General features: G+C 37.7%; 1 protein-coding gene across 1 annotated transcript in view; it reads right to left on the bottom strand.

The window, feature by feature from the left end:
* Positions 1–21424, bottom strand: part of ERICH3 (glutamate rich 3) — a gene marked incomplete at both ends in the record, with an annotated part of 145727 nt that overhangs the window by 20106 nt on the left and 104197 nt on the right. Inside the window, 3 exon segments of the mRNA XM_079924004.1 lie at positions 1303–1752; positions 10947–11177; positions 16150–16451. Of these exon segments, the coding sequence (XP_079780130.1) occupies positions 1303–1752; positions 10947–11177; positions 16150–16451 (983 nt within the window).

Here is a 21424-nt window from a genome sequence, read left to right on the forward strand (position 1 = left end):
GACTACTGACCTTGTCCAGTTATTGGCGTGCCAAGCCTTCCTCTTAACATTTTATGGAAGGAACCCTCTCTTACACATTTCTTATTGACCACAGTGCATAGTAGAAGGTTAATGATAATGACTGAATGGAAAGATAACTATTCAACATCCTCAATTCTTAGCTGTAGGTACCAGTGGTTTAATAACAGCTTTTAAGTTTCTAAAATAAATGTTATAGACATTAAAAGCATTCATAAGTTTTCAAACGTAGATGAATTTTAGTACTATTAAAATGTGACAACAAATTTTACCTTGGAGTCAAAAAGAATTCCCACCATGTTGGCAGGGTAGACAGATGGGAGAGATTAGGGAAAGGCCTGAGATACAAGTTATAGGGCACAGCGTACTATGTGAGAGCCAAATAGCTGCAGGCACAACCGGCCATCCACAGGACACAGCTCAATCCTTTAACTGTCCTCCTAAGGTTGAGAAAAGTATCAGACCTTCCATGTGTCTAAGGTACTGGGGCCTGATCATCCTAGGACATGCTTCAAGACTTTCTATGTCAAATGGAACTGCCTAACACACCCAAGAAACCCATGGATCAGAAAGTTACTCCGTTTCAGAGAACTTAAAGTGCAGTTTGGAGTTTTCTATGAAATTTTTATTTAACTATAAATTCCTATTGCACAGATAAAATTGGAAACCTTTAGAAACTGGCACCACTCTCCCTGAATTCAAATCCTAGGAATGCTTCTTATTAGCTGTATGATGCTTGACATCTTACTTAACCTCTACAAACCACAGTTTTGTCATCTGTAAAAAGGAGATAATGATAATAGAACCTAACTCATGGGGATATTGGGCTGTTGTGAGGATTAGACGAGTTAATATATGTAAGTGTTTAGCACCAGCACGTAGCAAGCACCTATCAATGTTAGCTACATGTACATATAAATGCATATTTGGATAAGAACAAATAGCATTGCTAATACTAAATAACTTCTAAAAAGCTACACACACCCTTGCCTTCAGACATGTATTGTGCTTTATTTGATTCTTGAGATAGAACTGTCATAGGAAGGAATTTACAGAAAATAGGAAACAGGCTACTTAAGAATTATCAAGTAATTTTTTAAATGCAGTAAAGGAAAACAAGCTGAAAATACACGTATGATCATGTGACACAGAGAGAAATAGGAAAAAGTTGAATCCCTCCGGCATTATCACAATAGTATTTCCCAAGCTTTGGCAGAGTGCAATGACCAAGATCAGCTTCCATGCATAGAGACAATGGCAGGTCAACTCAATGGCCATACTTACCACCTTTATCCATCCTACGGGGACCTGCCTTTTTGTCCTTCACCTTAGCAGCGCTTCCTTCCCAAAGGTTACTCTTACTCTTTTCCTTGTCTTCCTTGGAAACATGTTCCCTGGACTTCTCAGATAAGCCCTCTGCAATCACTCGGGTTCCTTTCTCTGCTTCTTCTTCAAGAACATTCTCCAAGTTTTCCTCTATTGGCAGAGGCTTGGTCTCCACATCTACTTTTATTATTTCTTGGTCTTCAGTTTCGATTTCTAGAGAATTCTCAAGTGGAAGGTGGGTTTTTCCTGGCTCATCATTTTCACTCAACTCCTGGGAAGATGGACTTCGGACACTTTCATTTGGACTGTTCTCAGCGTGGGCTTCCCTGTCCCCCAGTGCAGATTCATCCTCACTGCAACTAGAATATGGGTGACTTTTGGATGAGGTTGATGAAGCAGTTCTTATATCTACAAAAATTAAAAATGACAACATCATTGCTTGTCCATAAAGGGAAATTTAATAATAATAATTGTGGGAATTATGCTAGTAATTAATCATACTAAAATTTTTAATATAGTTTAGTAGATTTGATACCCTTTCCCCATAGAGTCCACATAATCGTCATGATAAAGAAAGACCTATGTAATCTGTGAGTCTATACAATTTTCAATACGAAGTCATATTTAACTGAAAACCAATTGTATTTGTTTATTTGTTGAAAGCCATTTCACTGGAAAACCTTTGTTAGTATCTATTTTGTTACAGAAGAAATTGAATAATCTTTCACTTGTTCAGCAAGAGCACTTATCTCATTATCATCTTGGATGTATCCACAGTATTCTCTGTGCATAAAGTTTAAATTTTTATCTACTGTAACACCCGCCATACTGGTACACCCTGGTAGCTCGGTATGGTAAGAATATCTATGCATTTGCATAATACCTAGATACTTAATACTTTGAGATAATGCTTGTGTGTGTGTGTGTCTGTGTGCATGTGTGTGTGTGTGTGTGTGTGTGAGATCTGGTCTTTTTTATGGGTTCCCCAGAAGCAGACACTGAGATGAGGACTCAAGTTCCAGTGATGTATTAAAAATATGCTCCAAGAGAAACTCTTCTGGGTGTGGGTAAAGCAGGGCAGGGAAGGGAAGAAGTCAATCAAGAGAGCTATTTCAAGCAACATCTCAGCCTCAGCCTGATCCCATGGGAACCTCTGAAGTCTAAATTATATTAGAATTTTTCTTCCCTTGAGGAAGGAGCTGGGCTTCCATACTCTGCTCCAGTCAGACATAGCTACAGGCCACCCTGGGGGGAACATGAACTCTTGGCACTCCCTTGCTCTTTGTGCCTGAGGGTGAAGCAAACCCAGTAGCCCAGGGCTGTCCTCTGAAGAAGACAGAGGATGCAGAAGCTGGAGATGGGCATACAGAATCGGCAAAAGAGATTCTAGGCTATCTATGCAGTACATTGATGTGATGCTACAGACATGCAGTCTGGAAACTTACCAGAGCCAAAAATGGTTTCGTATTTATTACCCACAAAAACTTCTTTAAATCTCCAAGAAAGTAACACACACACACTGACACTGTAAGGAAGATGCACTGCCTTGGGCCAGAAAAATACAAACTTGCCTTTCATTTTTTTTAACCAAATAGACCTGTGTTTATAATTTTTTTATAGAATATATTTTTCAAGTGAAATAGCCCATACTTACAAGCTTCTTAGCTTTCTTGTTTGCTCCTCTCTGTGCGCTCCTGATTCTTTTTTCTGTTTATGTTTCTTTCTGCTTGTCAGCTACCCAGATGGCTGTAGCAGCTGAGGCAGAGTTTAAGGGAAGAAATACCTGTCTTTACTCTTATCCTCTTCCCTCTAGCCCCAGTGGCTCTCCATGACAGGGCTTAGCATTTTAAGTATAGTCACTGAGACATACTGAGTTCCCACAAAGATGTGAGAGATTCTACACAGCAGTAAAAAAATAAACTCCAAAAAGCCTTTAAGCAACAGAACCCCTTAAGTACAATTCCATTTGTTCTTATCTTCCAACTACCTTGACAGGCACCAGATGACCACTGTTTCTCAAAGGAATCACATACTTCAGCCACTCATTCTTTATCTCCATTGTATAAGATCTGGATGTGCTGTCTCTCGGTGGGGAACGTACAGATCAAGGACAGTCGTTCTCTATCTTATTTGTACTAGTTCAGAAATTTCAGGGACTATGATTTCCCCCTCTCTTAAGCACCTCACATTTGTTTTTTAAAAAAGAAAAACAACTCCCAGTGTGCTAGTGGTTTGTTTGATCAGTGGTTTTCATTAATTGCACAATTAGCTAGGATACAATGTTATAATGGTTCTGCACGTCCAAAAATATCCGTATCTACCATCTGAGTGTTGACACCAGGACTCTCACTTTTGGCTCTGAGAGTTGTTCACATAATTTAAAAAATGAGTGCTCCTCTTTCTTTAGCAGCTTCTATTAATTGTATTATTTTATTTCAAAGGCTGAAACATGCTCTGGTTCAATTTTGAGTCAGTCCTTAAGAAAGATCAGGTGAATGAATGGCCGCTGAGTGGCAAGGCTACCTGACCTCCCATAGAAACTCATTTCAGTTTTCAAATTTCTCTCTAACCTCCCTGTATAATTTCATTTCACTCTCATTTCTCACTCTCATTTTCATACAGACACTGGGGCCAGGCTGTGCCTACAAAAAAGCTCAAAATGCTTTAGGGCCATGGAATGGGATTTTCTACACTAATTTTATATATTCTCTTAGAAATAAAGTTTTTATGTGAAAACTTTCATATAAAGGAACGTTTTATATAAAGGAATTTTAGGGCCGATATGTAAATTGTAATTTTTTTTTTTCATTAGGAGGGAAAAAGTTGTCTTGGAGGTATGTTAGGAAACAGCTCTGCCTCCTACCAAATTCCATTTCTCTCTCCAGTGCTCCCTCCAGGTACTGATGCTAAGAATCTGCCCTTGGTCTTCACGGTAGGGACCTGATCTGCACCCACTGCCTGAGTCCTTGGACAAAGCCAGTGTGTTTGGTGCCATGGTTCTACACCCTAAGCAGGATCTCTGACTTTTCTCTTTCCACATTCAATCAGTCCCCAATCCTTCACTGTTTTCTCTTTTCATGTCATCATAACTGTTCATTGATAACTATTCCTTCTTTTCCGTCACTACTATTTCATGCAACATGAACTTGAGAGAAAATACTATGTTTTTCTGTAAGACAAACTTAGGTGTTCCAATCATGACTAAGCTACTCATTAGCTTTGACTTTGGTTATGCTACTTAACTTCTCTAAGGCTCTGTTTTCTTGGCTATAAAATGGGAATCAATTCCAATTATTGCTATCCATAAATCATTGCAGAAATTACCTGATAAAAATTAATCTCACCAAATCAAATAATCATTGCTTTATGATTTTCAGTCTTCTTCTCTCTCTGATATCATACATGATAAGTATATTCTAATAAATTTCTTTCTTGTGATTTCACCCTGTATATCACATTAAGCATAGTAGTCACAGTTACCATTTATTGAGGAAAAAAATAAAACCTGATCATGATTATGCACCTACTCTACCAAGCACTGAGGTAAGCACTTTACAAACATCTCATTTAATCCCATGGAGTAGTTAGTTACCTTCTTTTTCTAGATCTAGAAAGTAAGGCCCACGGAAGTTAAATAATACCCAACGTCCATTAGCTATAAAGGAGCAATTTTTGTAAAATGCTTCTTTTGTAATGACCCATTGTATTAAAACCAAGACCACTCTATCTGCCAAAAGGCCTTCAAACAGAGGGCACCCACTGTCATGAACCCACTATTGCTTCTCTTAGCTAGATTTCCACTGTTACCACTCCAGGATGACAAACGGAAAATAGTTTTACATATTCTACTATATATGTGTCAGTAATCTCCACTGTTTGCACTGCCTGCCTAGTCAATTTGATATACACCTGACCAAAGGTACCAACCACACACACACACATCCATAGTCAGCACCAGTCCAGCAAATTCAGGATGAACTCTGCTCTCTCTCCGTAACTGAGGTCCTGAGTTGTCCTCCATCTTCCTAGCCACTTACAGAGATTCATTCATTCACTAAATGCACATTGAGCACATCCTATGTTTCAGGCAATGTTCTGGTATTGAGGACACAATGGAGTAAAAAGCAGGCCAGATCCCTGCTTCCATAGAGATTACACACTCTAGACAGACATTGCTTCCTTTGGCATGAGTACAATAAATCAACTACACATATTTATTAAGGTATTTGTTCATTCTCTTAACAGTGACCGTGGGTAGCTCTCTCAGAAGCTGTTGTACTCTTATTGAGATCCATAGCTACGTAGTTTGTTTTGAACCAGTGACAAGTCCTGACCTCAGTTTTCAATCATTCCTTCACCCACTAGCATGATGCATTGTTTTACTACAGTTTAAATTCATTATTTCCTCCACTAATGTCCTGATTTTAACTACTTTGTTTTTAGCTTACTAGCTTGAAGCCCATAGAGACACCTCGATTTAAGTTCACAAACTCAAATATGAAAATTCAGTTAAAAATTTAGATCACTCCAATAACACACCATGTATCTCAACCCAGTGGACCCAAAATTGCTCTGAGTTCTAACACAAATTATGTCTCTTTCCCAATTCCTTGGTCCAAGGTTTCACAGAAAAATCTGCATAAGTGTCACACCTATTTTCTTCAAATTAGCCTTGACATATGAATTTTTATGTCCTACTATTCCTTATATTAACAGTTGTAGATTATACTCATGAGTTCACTAAAATCTGTTCATATTTATATTAGATACTATGGTTTGGTCAATATTTTCATGTACAATAATACCTGATTAGACAAGTGCTTTGTACTCAATAAATATCATCAAATGAGTGTATGCTTAATGACAATAGAAGCAGAAATCACTGAATTCCATCCATGAACAGTAACTAGTTATTTGGTGTAAGGGAGAACATATGTCCTCATACTGGTAATTCATTATCAATTTACCAATGAGACAAATATATACATTACTTTGTGTATATATATATATATCTAAAGTAAAGGCAGGAGGAGAAGAAGAAAGCTTAAAAGTTCCTCCTTATTTACCTTTAACTGGATTTTCTAAATACTTAAAATACCGAGAATATAATCAAATCATGTATCACATTTTGCTGCTTAAATCTTTTTACATTTGTCCATTAATCTAGTCAACCAGCCATGCATTTCACAAGATTTTATTGAGTGCCTCAGTAGTGCCATCTCTATGTACAGGGCAGATTCAAAACTGTAGAGAAATACCTCATAGAAAAGTATTTTATGTGAACTAAAAGATGCTGCTGCATTTAAGTATTCACCTGAAAGCCATGACTTCCTACTTCAACAATCCAAAAGTGAAGATGAATTGAGGAATTCTTACAATTAAGAAAAATTAAAATGTGACTAATCATGCAAAACATCACAGACATAGATTCTAGCCAAAAGCTGCCTACAATCTTCCCCTAACCCTCTCTGGTCCGAGGAGGAGTCAAGTGACACTGAAGTCCACAGAGCGTGGTCTCATAGCATGTACAATTTCAACACAGAAGGAGCAGGCTTCCCTCATATGCATCCCTTCAAGCCCATAGTCAGGCCCAGAAAGGAAGAGTGAGATACTGGAAGTCAGTAAATCAAGTAAACAGAATATTTTTGTGATTCTGAGATTTTCAAAGTCTTTAAGGCCTACTTATTCAACAGACTGAAAAATAGCACAAGTAAAATACTATCTTTCTTACTAGAAAAAAATTTCACTTTAATTCTTATGTTCTTTTCTTTGTATTCTGAGAACAGATTCTCTCTCTCTCTCTCTCTCTCTCTCTCTCTCCCCTTCCCCCCGTTCTCTTTCTCACAAGGAGCTACTTAGTCTTTACCTCTTACTCATAGGTACTATCATCCAAACTGTCCCTAAAAGTCTATTCTCAGCAACATGACACTTTTCCCCTCAACTTTATAACATTCATCTATGACAATATATTTTCAACTGGTGAATTAGCTCCTGGGGTTGCCAACACAAACACAGAGAAAAGGAATCTGTCATTCTTTTTAAACGATGGGAAGTCTCACACATCATTCCTAAAGCAGGGTCCTCTCTTAGTGGGCATGCAGTCCCTGGCACTCCATCACTTGCAGGCTGCTCAGCACAGGGTATTCATCAAGGCGGGCCGATGCAATTGCTCACTGGCAGTTTAAATGGGGCCGACTTGTCACAAGAGTGACAGCCCGGGCAATTGTTTGCCCTCTGGGAACAGGTGCAGGCAGGTTCAAATGAAACACATCCAAACACTAACAGCGAGATTCTTAATCATGTCAATAAAAAGGATGTACCAGTGTCTAGGATTCAGTGGTCACAATATGCCTCTTACACTTTTGAAGATGAAGTGCTTTCTGGCTTTTCAATAGATTGTTCCAAGGAATCTATCATGTCATTATCATTTTTAATGCACATTTCTTGTTTGCTGGATGAAATATCTAATTCTGATACTCCTCATGCTACAAAGCATGTTTTTGAATAACACAGGGTCAGGTTATCAAAATAAAGGGATGGAAAATAAAGGAGCCTGGTGGTGGAGGAAAGAAACAGTAGTAAGCAATGAAATTTTACTTCAGAATAATGGCAGAGTTTTAATGTAAATACTGAGGATGCAAAGGAGCGCTTTAAAAGTATTATTTAATAACACCCTTATTGAAAAAACAAAATAAAATAGTTAGCCAGTTTAATTTTTGGCTCTTAAATCTCCCAACATTGTGGACTAGATTTTATATGTTCTGATAGCTTTCATTACACATCTATTTAAAATATTATATGTTCTATATCTACATAATGCAGCTAACTCTATACAATGTTTTTAATAAAATTCCAGTAATAATCATATAGTATAAATGTAACTAGATATCGTGGCACTAACCAAAGTATTTTAGTATTCTTGGTGTTAATCAAGTAACTGCTTAATATTCACAAAATATCTTTAGGAAATTACCTCTGTGAGGAATAACAAAGACAACATACAGTCCTAGCTTTTGTAGTATAATTAATTTGTGTGTTATTAAATTAGCCTGAGGGGCAAAATTTAACACACATGAAACAATGAGTGCAAAATCAACTACTGAATGATAGAGTTTCATAAAATAAAGAGCTCAGTGAAGGCTGCCGAAGTAGGAGAGTCTCATGGAATAGGAGAGTCTCATGGAAGAGGAAGGGGATGAATTGGAAACAAGCAAAAGGCCTGGAAGTGGATTGGGGGAGTCAATCCAGGAAGGAGAGAGGTAAATTTGGGTAAAATTAGAAAATGTCCATTTTAATTTCCTCCGTTTAAAAGTAAAACAAAAAACAGAGGCTAAAAAATAGGATAAGATGAAGAGCTCAAGGTAAATGCCTCCAAAATGTACATTCTTAAGGAAACAAAATCCTTTTATTGGGGGGACTCGCTTTAATTTTAGATAAGTGGACATTGGCTGATTTGGAGAAATGTTATATTGTTTTTTTCCAAAATCCAGGCTCTGAATTTTGCGTCTTGGCTCCACCAGTTTCTGGCTGTGTGAGTTACTCAGTCTCATCATTTCCACGTTTCTTTACTAGTGAAATGGAGATTAAAAGTACCTGCTTTTTTTTAAGGTTTTTTGAAGTAAATCAGATAATTCATGTAAAATATTTAGCACAGCACTTAGCACAAAATAGTCTTAATGAACAGTACCTATAGGATACCTTTTTAAACATAAAATTCCAGTTATTTAAATGCAAGTAGTATTCAGTGTTAATGTTGACCCATCACTATCAGTTATTCAATAATTACAGGTCTAAATGATTAAAGCCTTCCCTTGAAGTAAGATTCAAGTACTGCCTACATCCTTGTCTGCTTAAACAGAAAAAATTACTCTATCTTGGAAAAAAATCCATTTGATCCCAAGAAAGCAAGTTGATTATGCAGTACAAAAATAATCCCCAGATTACCATATGTTGAAATAATGTACTGACCCTTTGTGAAATCAATATTTGATAATTCACCACCATTATTGAATAAATTAAAAACTGAGTCTTTCTTTGTTCTGAACTGGTTATATTTATATGCAAACACACTTTCAATCTTTTTCCAGGTCCAAGTCACTTGTATAGTTTCTTTAAAATTTGATTCAGGTGACATCACTTTTCCGTAGAATTCTTAAACTTTTTCTATGTCATATAGGAATACAAACTTAAATCCAATATTCATATTCAAAATGAGGGGAAAAAGCTATGTTTCGGCATGCCTAGAAACATAAAGTGTAACTATTGAGAAATTAAAGAAAAGGCCTAATTTAAGACTTTACAAAAATTTTTCAATGCTAGATCATTAATATAGAGTAGTTCTTTCGACTATAATAAAATGGCAGCAAAACTTGTTTTCAAATATATTGCAAGTTAAAATCACTCTAATTTTTCACATTGTGCTTCACTCTTTACTCTGTCAGGAAGTTCAGGATTAAATTTTTAGTTCAAGCATAGTCATGGTCTCATGTGCAGTTCCTAGTAAAATTATCTTCTTTCTTACTCTAAATAATTTCTGTTCTTTATTTTATTGTCTTGTATATGTCTGCATGAAATTTTAGAATAGGTTTGCTTGAACTCGTTCTTGAACAGAATAGAACTACAAACTAAATATTTGTTCTTGTGATTACTTTATTACTTAATTTACTCTTATTTTGTATAATCCCTATGTATTCCTTGAATTCAAAATTTTGAGATCTTATACAGAAAAAAATTTGAGAGGTGAAAAGAATGAGGAAAATTGACAGCAATTCAAAAAGTCATCATAATGTTACCTCATTCTCTAGTCTAAAGCAAACTACAAAGACATACACATACTTAAATATAAGACAGGGTTATTATTATCACTGATAAATGCCCAGAATGTACCAGGGAAGATATTTTATTTACTAAGACCCACATAGCCTTGGCCAAACCCTTTCATGGGACAAAGCCAGAAATGTTTTCCTTCTTTGGACATTATTTTGGTAATTTAAGGTGTTTAAAAAGGTCTTAAATATTTAAGATACGCCTCAGATAATGAGGGTTTCTTTATCTACCCGAAAAGCTCTGTATTTTCCCTGTGAACATTCAGAGTCGTTTTAGGTTTGAAGATTATAAGGGATAAGCTTTGCCAAGAGCAATAATCCTTCCATAAACTAATATGTCAGCATCTGCATTCCAGGTAAGTTAAGAAAAAAACATGAACATAAGGGAGGAATTTTCAACTTTTCCCTTAATTGAATGGGAGCTACTTTTCATTTTGCCAAAGCCACAAAAATGGTGTATATATGTGTGTATATAAGAGGAGATAGTTTGAGATGAAAAAAGGGTAGTAACTTTCTATGTAAATAGAAGATGTGTCACTACAAGCTTCACGTGACACCCTGCTGAAAAATCCCAGCAAACTAAAGAAAGAGAAAGGATTGAAGAATGACTCCATAATTTGGATATCTATTGGAGAGGGGTTGATCAGCATTCTCGGTTAGGGAACCAGGTTCCGAACAGTCTCTTAAAGAAGATTATCTCATTAAATATAAGGAAAAGAAAAGTAGTGAGTACACTTGCTAAACAGCCTATGTCAAATGATAAGCTAATCAACTTGCCATGTTTATCCTCTTCCAATTCACTCTCAGAGCATCCATCAACCTCATCTTTCACACTGTCATCAGCATCTGATGCCTTGCACGAGGTTTCACTCTCCTTTTCAGCATCTAAAAGATCTTTTTCATCATCTGAGGGTGACTTTGGCATTCCATTCATTGGATCATCAGCCTGTCCTTCATTAGCTTTCTCATCTTGTTTCTCCTCATCTGCTTCGAAATCTTCTTCATATTCTGAGAAAAGAAAAGCTCCACTATGAGAATGAAAATAGAATCCCTAATACTTAACCCATTTCATTTTAATGAGAACTTTGACTCCATTATCCTCTCCTCTCTGGGCCTTTCTTCACTTCTTTTTCACACAGTTAGTGAACATGGAAAACTAATAGCAAAATCAAAGACTGCAATCAGTTACATATACAAGAGCAGTAAAGAAATGAAACTCCAGGGGCTTCCCTAGTGGCGCAGTGGTTGAGAGTCCGCCTGCCGATGCAGGGGACACAGGTTTGCGCCCCGGTCTGGGAAGATCCCACATGCCGCAGAGCGGCTGGGCCCATGAGCCATGGCCGCTGATCCTGCACGTCCGGAGCCTGTGCTCCACAACGGGAGAGGCCGCAACAGTGAGAAACCCGCGTACCGCAAAAAAAAAAAAAAAAAAAAAAAGCTCATTTACAAATGGACATCATCATCTACAATAACCAAAATGGACAAGAGAAGAACTTGATAGAAAACAATAAATTAGAAATAAATTTAAAATGAAGAGAACAGGATTATAATAATGAAAGTTAATTTGGAGACCCAGTGAGGCCATATTTTATAGGAAGAATGTTCAAAATATTTGGATATCAAGTTAATGAATAGTGAAGTGGAAAATATTCAATTAATCAAGTCCAAAGGCCCTGAGAAGTAACACTGTGAATAGCACATTCTTTGAGAGAACTAAATGGACATCAAGAAAAGGCATTATGAAGGATTCTGTATCTGGGCCAGAACTGAAATCATATGCATTATTCATCCCTACAATCAATAAAATAATTACATTCCAAGGATAAAAATTCTTATAAAATAGAATATTCCTGTCACAGTCATAAATTTGCTTCATTTCTTCAGAAGTGTAACACATCTGTAGCAGAAAAAGGAAACTGTCACATCAGATAAACGCCATCTGTCCCTTGTGGTTATAATTTTTCACCTTTCATATTTAATTGTTCCCCTTTTTCTTCCACCAAAAACTAAAAATCTTGAAGTGACAACATGCCAAGTATAGAGAGCAAAAGGATTTCATGCAGAACCAATTAAGCAAATAAACAATTATCTTTTAAAATAAAAATTACAGGAAAAATAAAGTTTTCCCTATTTTGTGTGTTTTAGTTATTAGATAGTCTGGCTTCTTCTCCAGCAGTGGGGGCCTTTCGGGTAATTACTTGAGAGCTGTCCACTCTGCCACAATGAAGGAAACTTAATTTAGAAATGCATGCCCTGTGCATATGAAGAAAGCTCTGTTAATGCAGAGAAGGGATGAGGGCGATGTGAGAAGAAAAGTGAGATCAGAAACTGTAATGAAAAAAGGCAAACAAAGAGAACTCACCACGAGAAAGTTTTCATGAAAGAGATTTAATATGGAGAAAGAGAAATGTGAATCAGTAGAACAAAATTATAAAATAAGCAAGAAGTTGAAAAAATTAGTTTATATTGCATGATGGAAACAAGACATACTAATAAAAACAAATATTTTGATTCAAATATTTCAGGCCAAGTAATGGGATAGCTTCTCACTTGGTTTAGTCAGCTGTCAATCAATAAGACTTTATTGAGACCCTTCTATTTGGAAGAGGCTAAAATTGCAAGATAAAAGACATTACAGTAACACAACCCCTGCCCATCAAGGAATCTCCAATTTTTGTTGAGGAAATAAGACGTAGGTACACAAGAAATACTGTACTCATGTTAGAAGAGTTTTTATACATGACCCTCAGTAATGTTCATTTTAACACTATTGGGCTCAATTGCTGTAGATTTTTATATAGGACTCATGATTAATTATGTGAAATAGTGTCAAATAAGTGGAATAGAGTCAAACAAGGGTGGAAAGTCATTTGGAGACTGTGGAAGACTTTCTAGGAGTGGTTGAAGTTAGCCACAGAATTCACACACAGAGAGAAACACATTAGAAAACAAGAGATATTTGCTGCTGGTCACAAGATAAGCAGGGGCCAGACAGTACATGAGTAAATTGCTGCAAGTCCATCAACAGTATTACAGCGTGGTGAAATATGAGGGTTCTGGAGTCAGGCTGTCATGTGTCCAAGTACCAGTTAAAGCACAGCTGTGTGACCTGTCAATTTGCTCAACATCTTTAAGCTTCAGTTTCTTCACCTATGATATGGGTGGTACCTGCCTCACAACGCTATGGGGACTATTAAAAGCAATAATCCCTAAAATAGGCTTAGTATATTGCCAAGGACAGTAGGCTCCTAATAAATGTTAGAGATTAGTAGTAATCATGATTGATTGGGGGTGGAGAGAGTTGGTCATAGAATAGGAGCAATCACACACAATATGTGCTTTATCGACAGCAATACACTTTAATGGAGGCACCTGGTTAAAATCAGAGTCGTACAAGTGTCCACAATTAGGACACAATCGCAGTTATATTATTGAAGCAGACCATAAAACTGAAGGACCATGTAGTGAACCACAAGAACAATCCCTGAATCCTATTTGGCAGGAGCTTCAGTGTTTTCTCTCAAAACACGAAATTCAAGGCTGCCCTGCCTTTGTTCTATCATCACATTTAAATATTAGCCTTCTATTAACCAGGAACACTGCATTAGCATCACAGCTCAAAGCACACCTCCTTTGTCTCATCTACTCATGTTTTCAATATGAATGAACTAGTGGCATGCTTTCTGTATCTCTTTTCATAATTTCTTCTGTTTCCCCATCTCATCTTTCTTCTTCCAGAGAAGGTAATTAGCTTGTTGTTTACCATCCCCACTAATGAGGAAGCAAGTCAACGCGAGGTCAACATCAATCCCTCCTCAGCTCTCCCTCGCTGACCTCCTCACAGGCTTCTTGCTGCCCTGACCATCAGCGGCTGTTCTACAGAGAGCTGAAACCTTGCTCCGCTGTTTCTTCTTTCCTTAAATGGAAATGGGCATTTAAAGTCCATTAAGGAGCCAACACAGAAGGAAGAACTTGGGAAAAGCTGTTTCATGGTCATAAAGTATGCTTTATGGCACAGGCCATGTTGGTTTAAGAAAAAAAATACAGAAATTGAACATGGCCTAAATAAACATACGTGTATGTTGTGAAAGTTAAAACACGAAAACACATCCCATTTGTTAATTGCTCTGCTGTTGCTATTGTTATGTACAGATATTGTAAAATTTTCAGTTTAAGATAAGAATAAAGACTAGAAAGGATCATGGAGAGAGGTAAGCTGGGTCAAAGTGTTAGGAGGGAAATCTTTTTTAGATAGTCACATTATTTCAGTAATAAACAGATAAAAAGTCCAATGCTGTAACAACTCTGTAATTATTTTCTTGGATTTCTGAAACTGTTGGGCGGCAACTAGAGAAGGTGAGGAAGAAGAGACCTAGGAGATGCCCCTTTCCTGATACCAGCCCTTCCACACTCATCCCAGCCAATGGCTAGCACTCCTCTAATCCAGGCTTTGTCTCCTGGGTGCAAGAGGGGCACTCAGGCAGCTCCCCTTTTCTGATTCTTTGGACATATCACCCACAACCAGGTAACATCAAGGATAGCTTGTACAGCAGAGGAGGTTATACGTACAGTGTTTGAAAGTTTGGGCTTTGGAATTAGACAAGCCTGAGAATTAAAGGGTAGCAGAGTATGCCACCCCAAACTATGCCACTTGGGCATAAGGTTTATTTTGAGCTGAAGGCAATTGAGAAGTAGTAAATAGAAGAGAAGCTCTCTGCCCTCCCCCCATTTCCCTAAAAGCAGGACATACATTTTTGAAGGTGTCTCCCCTCCCCTCTCCCCCAGCAAGGACAAAAGTTAATCATAGGGGACAACTCTGATCCTTAGCAGCCCAGAGATGGCACCAGAGGAATCAACATAACAAACTTCACTAGAACTAGCCCTTATCTGCCATTAGTTTCCACATAATATTTGCCTTCCCACAATTTGTTGTCCCTGGAAGCTCAATGTCCTTTTCCTTTGCCTTGTTACTTCTTGAAAAAATGTATTTTTCTTTTATTAAGATACTATATAAGCCCAAGTTCTAACCACCCCTTTGAGTTACTCAGCTGAGTGCTCCCGTATATATGCACGATGCACCTGCTAATAAACTTTTGCTTGTTTTCCCTTTTTAATCTCTTTTGTCAGTTTCATTTACAAGGATACAGTTAATGAACCTAAGATGGGTAGAGGGAAAAGTTTCTCCTTTCCTACAGTATGAAACTTAGTTCTGCTACTTTCTCTCTGTATGTCTGAGCCTCATTTTCTTAAAATGGAGAGAGTAATAATATCTACTACATCAAAAGGTGAGGGTATGTATATATATAAGGTAAGGAGATATATATATATATATGTGTGTGTGTGTGTGTGTGTGTGTGTGTGTGTGTGTGTGTGTATGCAGTTAGAGGGGGGAAAGAAATGAGGAGAAAGAGGCAGAGGAGAAGGATGAAGAGGAAGAAGATGAAGAGGAAGGAGAGGAGAGTGAGGGGAAGGGAGGGGAAGAACAAGAAAACAAGAAATGCGGACAAGCTCCAGGACCCCAGGCCTACATCAAATGTTTTCAGTTATAGAATACTCTATCACTATATAATCATATAGGTTGTTCCTACCTGATGCCAAAGCATCAGTTTCACCAAAGCAAGTACATCAAATACTGAAAAAAACAGGCAAAATTCTGTTTGGTGAAATGGTCTCTCCCTGCATAAGTGAACAGAGCCTCTGGCTCACACAGACGCAAACTCTCCTTTCCCGCCTTCCCTCCAAGCACCTCCAACCCCCTGGAGTTAGGCTGCCCTCCTCTAAGACAGGCCACACAGAACTCCTTGCAAAATGGTTGAGAAGGTGGTCAGGGATTCCTCACCTGCAACACAGTTGCCTGAAGATCGAAACTGAGTAACAACATTTAATGGATATTTTTGCAAATTTTTATAATCACATTGTAAAGTCTTAAACAAAACGACCACACCAGGCAACAGCAAAAGGACCCAGTGTTACTCATTACCATATTTAAATATGTTTTCTTGGTCATCTTCCCAGACATCTTGTCCTGGCTTTTCTTTACGTTCCATTTCTTCGACAGCAGTTCTCACTTCGCCGATCCCTGTATGTAGTTCTTGAGCTGAAAAAATGGCTGAAGCTGAGGTTTTGCTCCCCTTCATCTCTCTCCTTCTTGGTATCAGGTACTCTCTATCCTTCCTCAGTTTCCCGTCACCCTTCATCAATCCCTCTCTTCTCTCAATACTCTTTTCTTTCCTAGGTTTTGGTGAAGTTGTTTCTTTGTCAAGGCCCATTGCAATAATGCACCTAGAAAAAATATTAACATAAAGTGTTGATTAACCTTTATATATAGCACAATGGAACTGCAAAGATCTTTAGATCACTTCTCTTATTCCAGTAAGAAATGTTACAAGACACATATTTATCATAGTACACAGAGTTAATTAAAATAAACTACTTTCTCCTTATTAATACCAAAATCTTGTAAACACAACAATTCTTAATAGTTTTACCCACAGCAATTACACAAGAAAAGAAAGCAACTTAACAACAATGAATTATAGTCTCAAACTAAACTTTGCACCTTAAAGTATATATTTGGCCTTATAACAGAGATAGATAGATAGGTAATTTAAGTCCTCATATTAGAATTATGTGATAAAAGAACATTCAGGTTTATCAATAAAAGGAAGCTGAGATAAAAATTATCAGAAGAAAGATGTCATTCAGTCTTTGATAATTTATTATTCCAACAAGACAACAACAAAAAGACTTACATACAAAATTGACTCTAAATAATTATGATTGAATTTTTAAGAAACACAATCAGTTAAATATTTTTGTGCCCTTTAAATAAACACTTCAGGAGCCTGAATGCTCATTTTAACAGAACTGTCATTATTGCTTTTAGAATGGCCTTTTGAAACCTGTACCACAATCTTTTGGTGATTTTTCCTGGCAATAAGCTTTTGTTTTGGAAAATGGCAATAATCTATAGAGGTCATAAAGTCATTCTAAGTCAAATCTGGTGAACCAGCAAATGATCTGAATGTTTTAAGACATTAAAAAATATTTTAAAAAATCAGTTATAACAAAAGTAACATTAATAAATTCATCTATAGCTTTTATCCTATCTCTCAAGTTAATATCAAAATAGGAATTCCAATAACTATAATACATACATTAATAAAAATGATGACTATGATAACAATAAGAGCATCCAGCACTCCTTCTGTGCCAACCTCTTTACTGGGTACTTTATATACATGGTCTTATATGATATATTCCCCTACAGACCAATAACTTAAGAACTATCATTATCACTTTACAAATGAGGAAACTGAGGCTTCAAGGATTCCATGACTTGCCCAAGTTCACCCAGCCGGTTAGTGATAAAGCTGGCTTTCAGCTCAGGACTGTTGGACTCCCATCACCTCCCACTGAAGTACACCCATATGATTAGATTACAGGTATAGCCTTCTCAGATGACTAGTTACACAGACAAATGTTACACTGCTGGGCTTACCACCAGGGCGTGCTCACAGTCTCCTCACAAAGACTAACAGAATGTGGAGAAGTTTTCACCAAGGCCTGGAGACAATCCCTGACCTGAAAGAGGTGTCTGGCAGCTACCAGTCTCCCCACTCCTCCTCTAGAACTTCACACATTCCCTTCTCTACATGTCACACAACTATTGGGGAACTGGGTCAATTAGAGTGGGGTCAGAATGCAGTCAAGACTTTCCAGTCCAGGAAGAATAGAAACAATACGTAAAATCTGAAAATTGCCTCTATGTGAATCAAGTCCAATGGCAATTTCTTAAACTGAAGATATCACTGAATTTCAGCCATCCCTAGACTAGCAATAGCATAGGAATTGATCTTAATTCATTCTCCCAACAAGTAAATATGAGAACTTAGTTATATCACTTATCCTTTCACTATCTCCCCATAAAATAAAGCTAAAAGGATATGCACTCAAAGTAACTATCAGGCTGTGAAAAATGGGATAATCAGAACATACTTACCTCAGCCATATTAAGCATGATAAATTATTTCTTGACTATAATGATGATATACGTAGCACACTGCTTTCCTTGGAATAAAGGTGTCATGAATCTTCAGAGACTATGATTACTAGCATTCCTTCTGTTCAAGCTATTCTTCCCTTATCAATGGCAACACCAAATACATTGATTTGGAGCCTCTGATATGCTGTTACTTTTAGTTTATGTTGTGACTGTGTAGAGGCTTTGATGCCTCCCTACTGCATGCACAGACTTTTTATTGCCCATCTGCTTAAGGGAATTAGGCAAACAAAGTGGATAACATCTGTGCTCTCCTCCTCACTGACTACCTATTTGACTTCTGAGTATAATATGAGGTGTTGATTCTCATTACTAAAGCTCAAAGCAATCTGCATCCTCTTGGTTACGCAATTCTTTTTCCTGTGTTTCACTTTAGCAACTGAAAGTAACTACCATGACTCTTCAAAGAGTTCCCATGATTGAGGGATGGATACAAGTGTGGAACCACCATACTTTGGAAGTGAACACTGCTAAGCTTTTCTTGTTTTCTAAGGACCTTAAACAGGTAACTCCAAAAATTTCTAAATCCTTCCTCCTTAAGCGAGAGAAGAGGTGTGAAAGAGTCATCTAGCAAGTGGGACAGTGAATGGTCTAGGGCAATGTATCAGGAATGCCTAGGTATATTTAGGACCTACCTGAGGTTGCTTTTCTGTTCCAAGTCAAATATGTGTTCTCCATATATGTGGACAAGTCATTTGTGGGCAAGTCATTTGTTTAACTCCCAGGAAAGCTAATGAGTTTGTATACAATCATCCACGTGTGAACACATTGCACTCTTTGGGAACTGCTGTATAAATCCAAGCTATAAAATGTTTGGTCCTAAACACTTTCTATCGAGGTTTAATAATCAGTGCCAAAATCTGATGGATGGCATCTACTCTCCTTTCAACACTTAACTAGCTTCTGTACAATTCTTTATATGATTTCACTTGGTTCTCTCTAGCTTCTTTCTTTGAAGTTTTCAAATAATAATAACAAAATGGTTGTGATGTTTAAGAGTAAGTTCTATTACCCTCAACTAAAATGCACAGTTCTCATATGACACTGGTTTTCATTTTTTTCTTAGCTTCATAATCAGCTGAAGTTAAGGCTCCAATCACTCTTTGACTGGAAAATAGAAATAATCAGCAGAGAACTTCCAGTTGATCCCAACACAGCCACCAACTTGCATCTCTCTCTGCCCTATATGCCATCTTTCTTCCTGTTACTACAGAAGAATGCTTCCTCTCATCTAAGGCTAACACCTCCATTTGAGCCCTATATCCCATCTCCTCTAGTCTACTCAAGCACTTTGCCCCAGCAATTTCTCTCTCTATGTCACGCCTGATCAATATGTTTTTGTTCCCCCTAGGGTATCAACCCTATCTATCAGCTTATAACCATATTATAATATCTCCCATCTTAAAATATAATAAGCCCCCTTGGGCCCCTACATCCTCCCTCCTGGCTGCCACCCAGTTTCCATCCTTTAGAGCAAAACTCTTTAATAAGAGCTATCCATCATCTCTGGCTTTAGCTCTTCTCCAATTATTTCTTAAACCCACTCCAAACAAGCCTGCATTCCTACCACTCCACAATAGCAACTTGTGCCGAGATCACCAATAACCAACACATGACCAAATAATCATGCTCAATCCCGAATTTTCATTTTGCTTCACCTAACCACACCTTCGACCCAGTTGATTATGTCTTATTCTTGAAACATTTTGTTCATTTCCAGGACATTGCTTTCTCTGGGTTTTCTGTCTAATCACTGGCCTTCCTTCCTAGGTTTTTCCTGGTTCCTCTTTATCTTCCTTACCTTTGAACTAAAGTGACCAGAGCTTATTACTCAGGCATCTTCTCTTACTGCATTCCATTCTTAAGCAGTCTCATCCCATCTTATGACTCTAAATGCCATCCATATGTAAACAATTCTCAAATTTATATATCTCCAGCCTGGACCTCTCACCAGACCCCAGATTCACAGATCCAACCACCTACTCAACATTTCTACTTGCATATCTCATAGACGTCTCCAACTCAGGGTGTCCAAAACCAAAATCCCCTCCTTCCACTCCCAAAGCTGCACCTTCCATAGTCTTCCCCATGTTAACTGGGCATCTTTCCAGTTGTTCAGGTTAAAAACTTTTCAATCATCTCTGACTCTGCTCTTTATCTCATGCCCTGAATCCAATCCATCAATAAATCCTGTAAACCCTACCTTCAAAATATGTCTAGAACCTAATCACTTGTAACTCTTCCTACCACTCTCTCTCCTCTGGATTAAAGTAGTTTCCACCCTTCCCCACACCCTCCCTATTTTATTTTTCCCATAGGAGCTACTATCAGATCATGACAGGCCATTGCTCTAAACCTACCTGAGAGGCTTCCCATCCCTCTCAGAATAAAAGTCAAAGTCTTTGCAATGACCATAGGACTCTACATGACTTGACTCCACTGTCTCTCTGACAGTGACATCTTCTATCACTGTCCCTTTCTCACTTTTGCTCTGATCACACTAGTTTACATACACCAAGCATAATCCTGTCTCACACCCTTGGTATATGCTTTTCCTCTACCTGAAAACCTATTTGAAAAAGGAGACTTTTTTTCTGGTTTCTGCTCGAAAGACATCAGAGAGGCCTTTACTGACCATCCTACATAAAATAATACTGCCTTCTGACACTTGTCCCCCCTCATTCCTTATATCTCCCTTACCCTGCTTTGCGTTCATCACGCATATTACCATCTAATATACATTAATTGGTTGTTGTATTATTGGTATATTGGCATGGGGTTATTGGTATATTATTTTCACTTCCCCTGTCAGAAGGCGCTCTATGGGTCAGGTTCTTTGGTTGGTTCACTGCCATGTTCTAGCTTGGCACAGAGTCAATTCTCCATGAGTACTTTCAGGAAAAAATTAAGCAAAGCCTGCAAGAAGATCTCCTGACTACAAACAGAATGTCCAATATGAAAACTGATGAATAATAGTCAAAACTGACCTTTTATCATGTATTTTTTTATGTCCGAGATTGAAATTAGGGGCATGAGAGTGATCATGGGGCTACACGATAATGCAGGCACACCTCTATTATGCAAAACCTATAATATGCAATTATATAAGCCAGATGCTTGACACATGCTCCAGAGCTCAGCTCAAAATAAATTACTACGATGAATGAGGGGGGGAAAGCCTCTCTCTTTCCCT

This window comes from Stenella coeruleoalba, assembly GCF_951394435.1.
Source record: "Stenella coeruleoalba genome assembly, chromosome: 1".
In the NCBI taxonomy this organism is placed as follows: domain Eukaryota; kingdom Metazoa; phylum Chordata; class Mammalia; order Artiodactyla; family Delphinidae; genus Stenella; species Stenella coeruleoalba.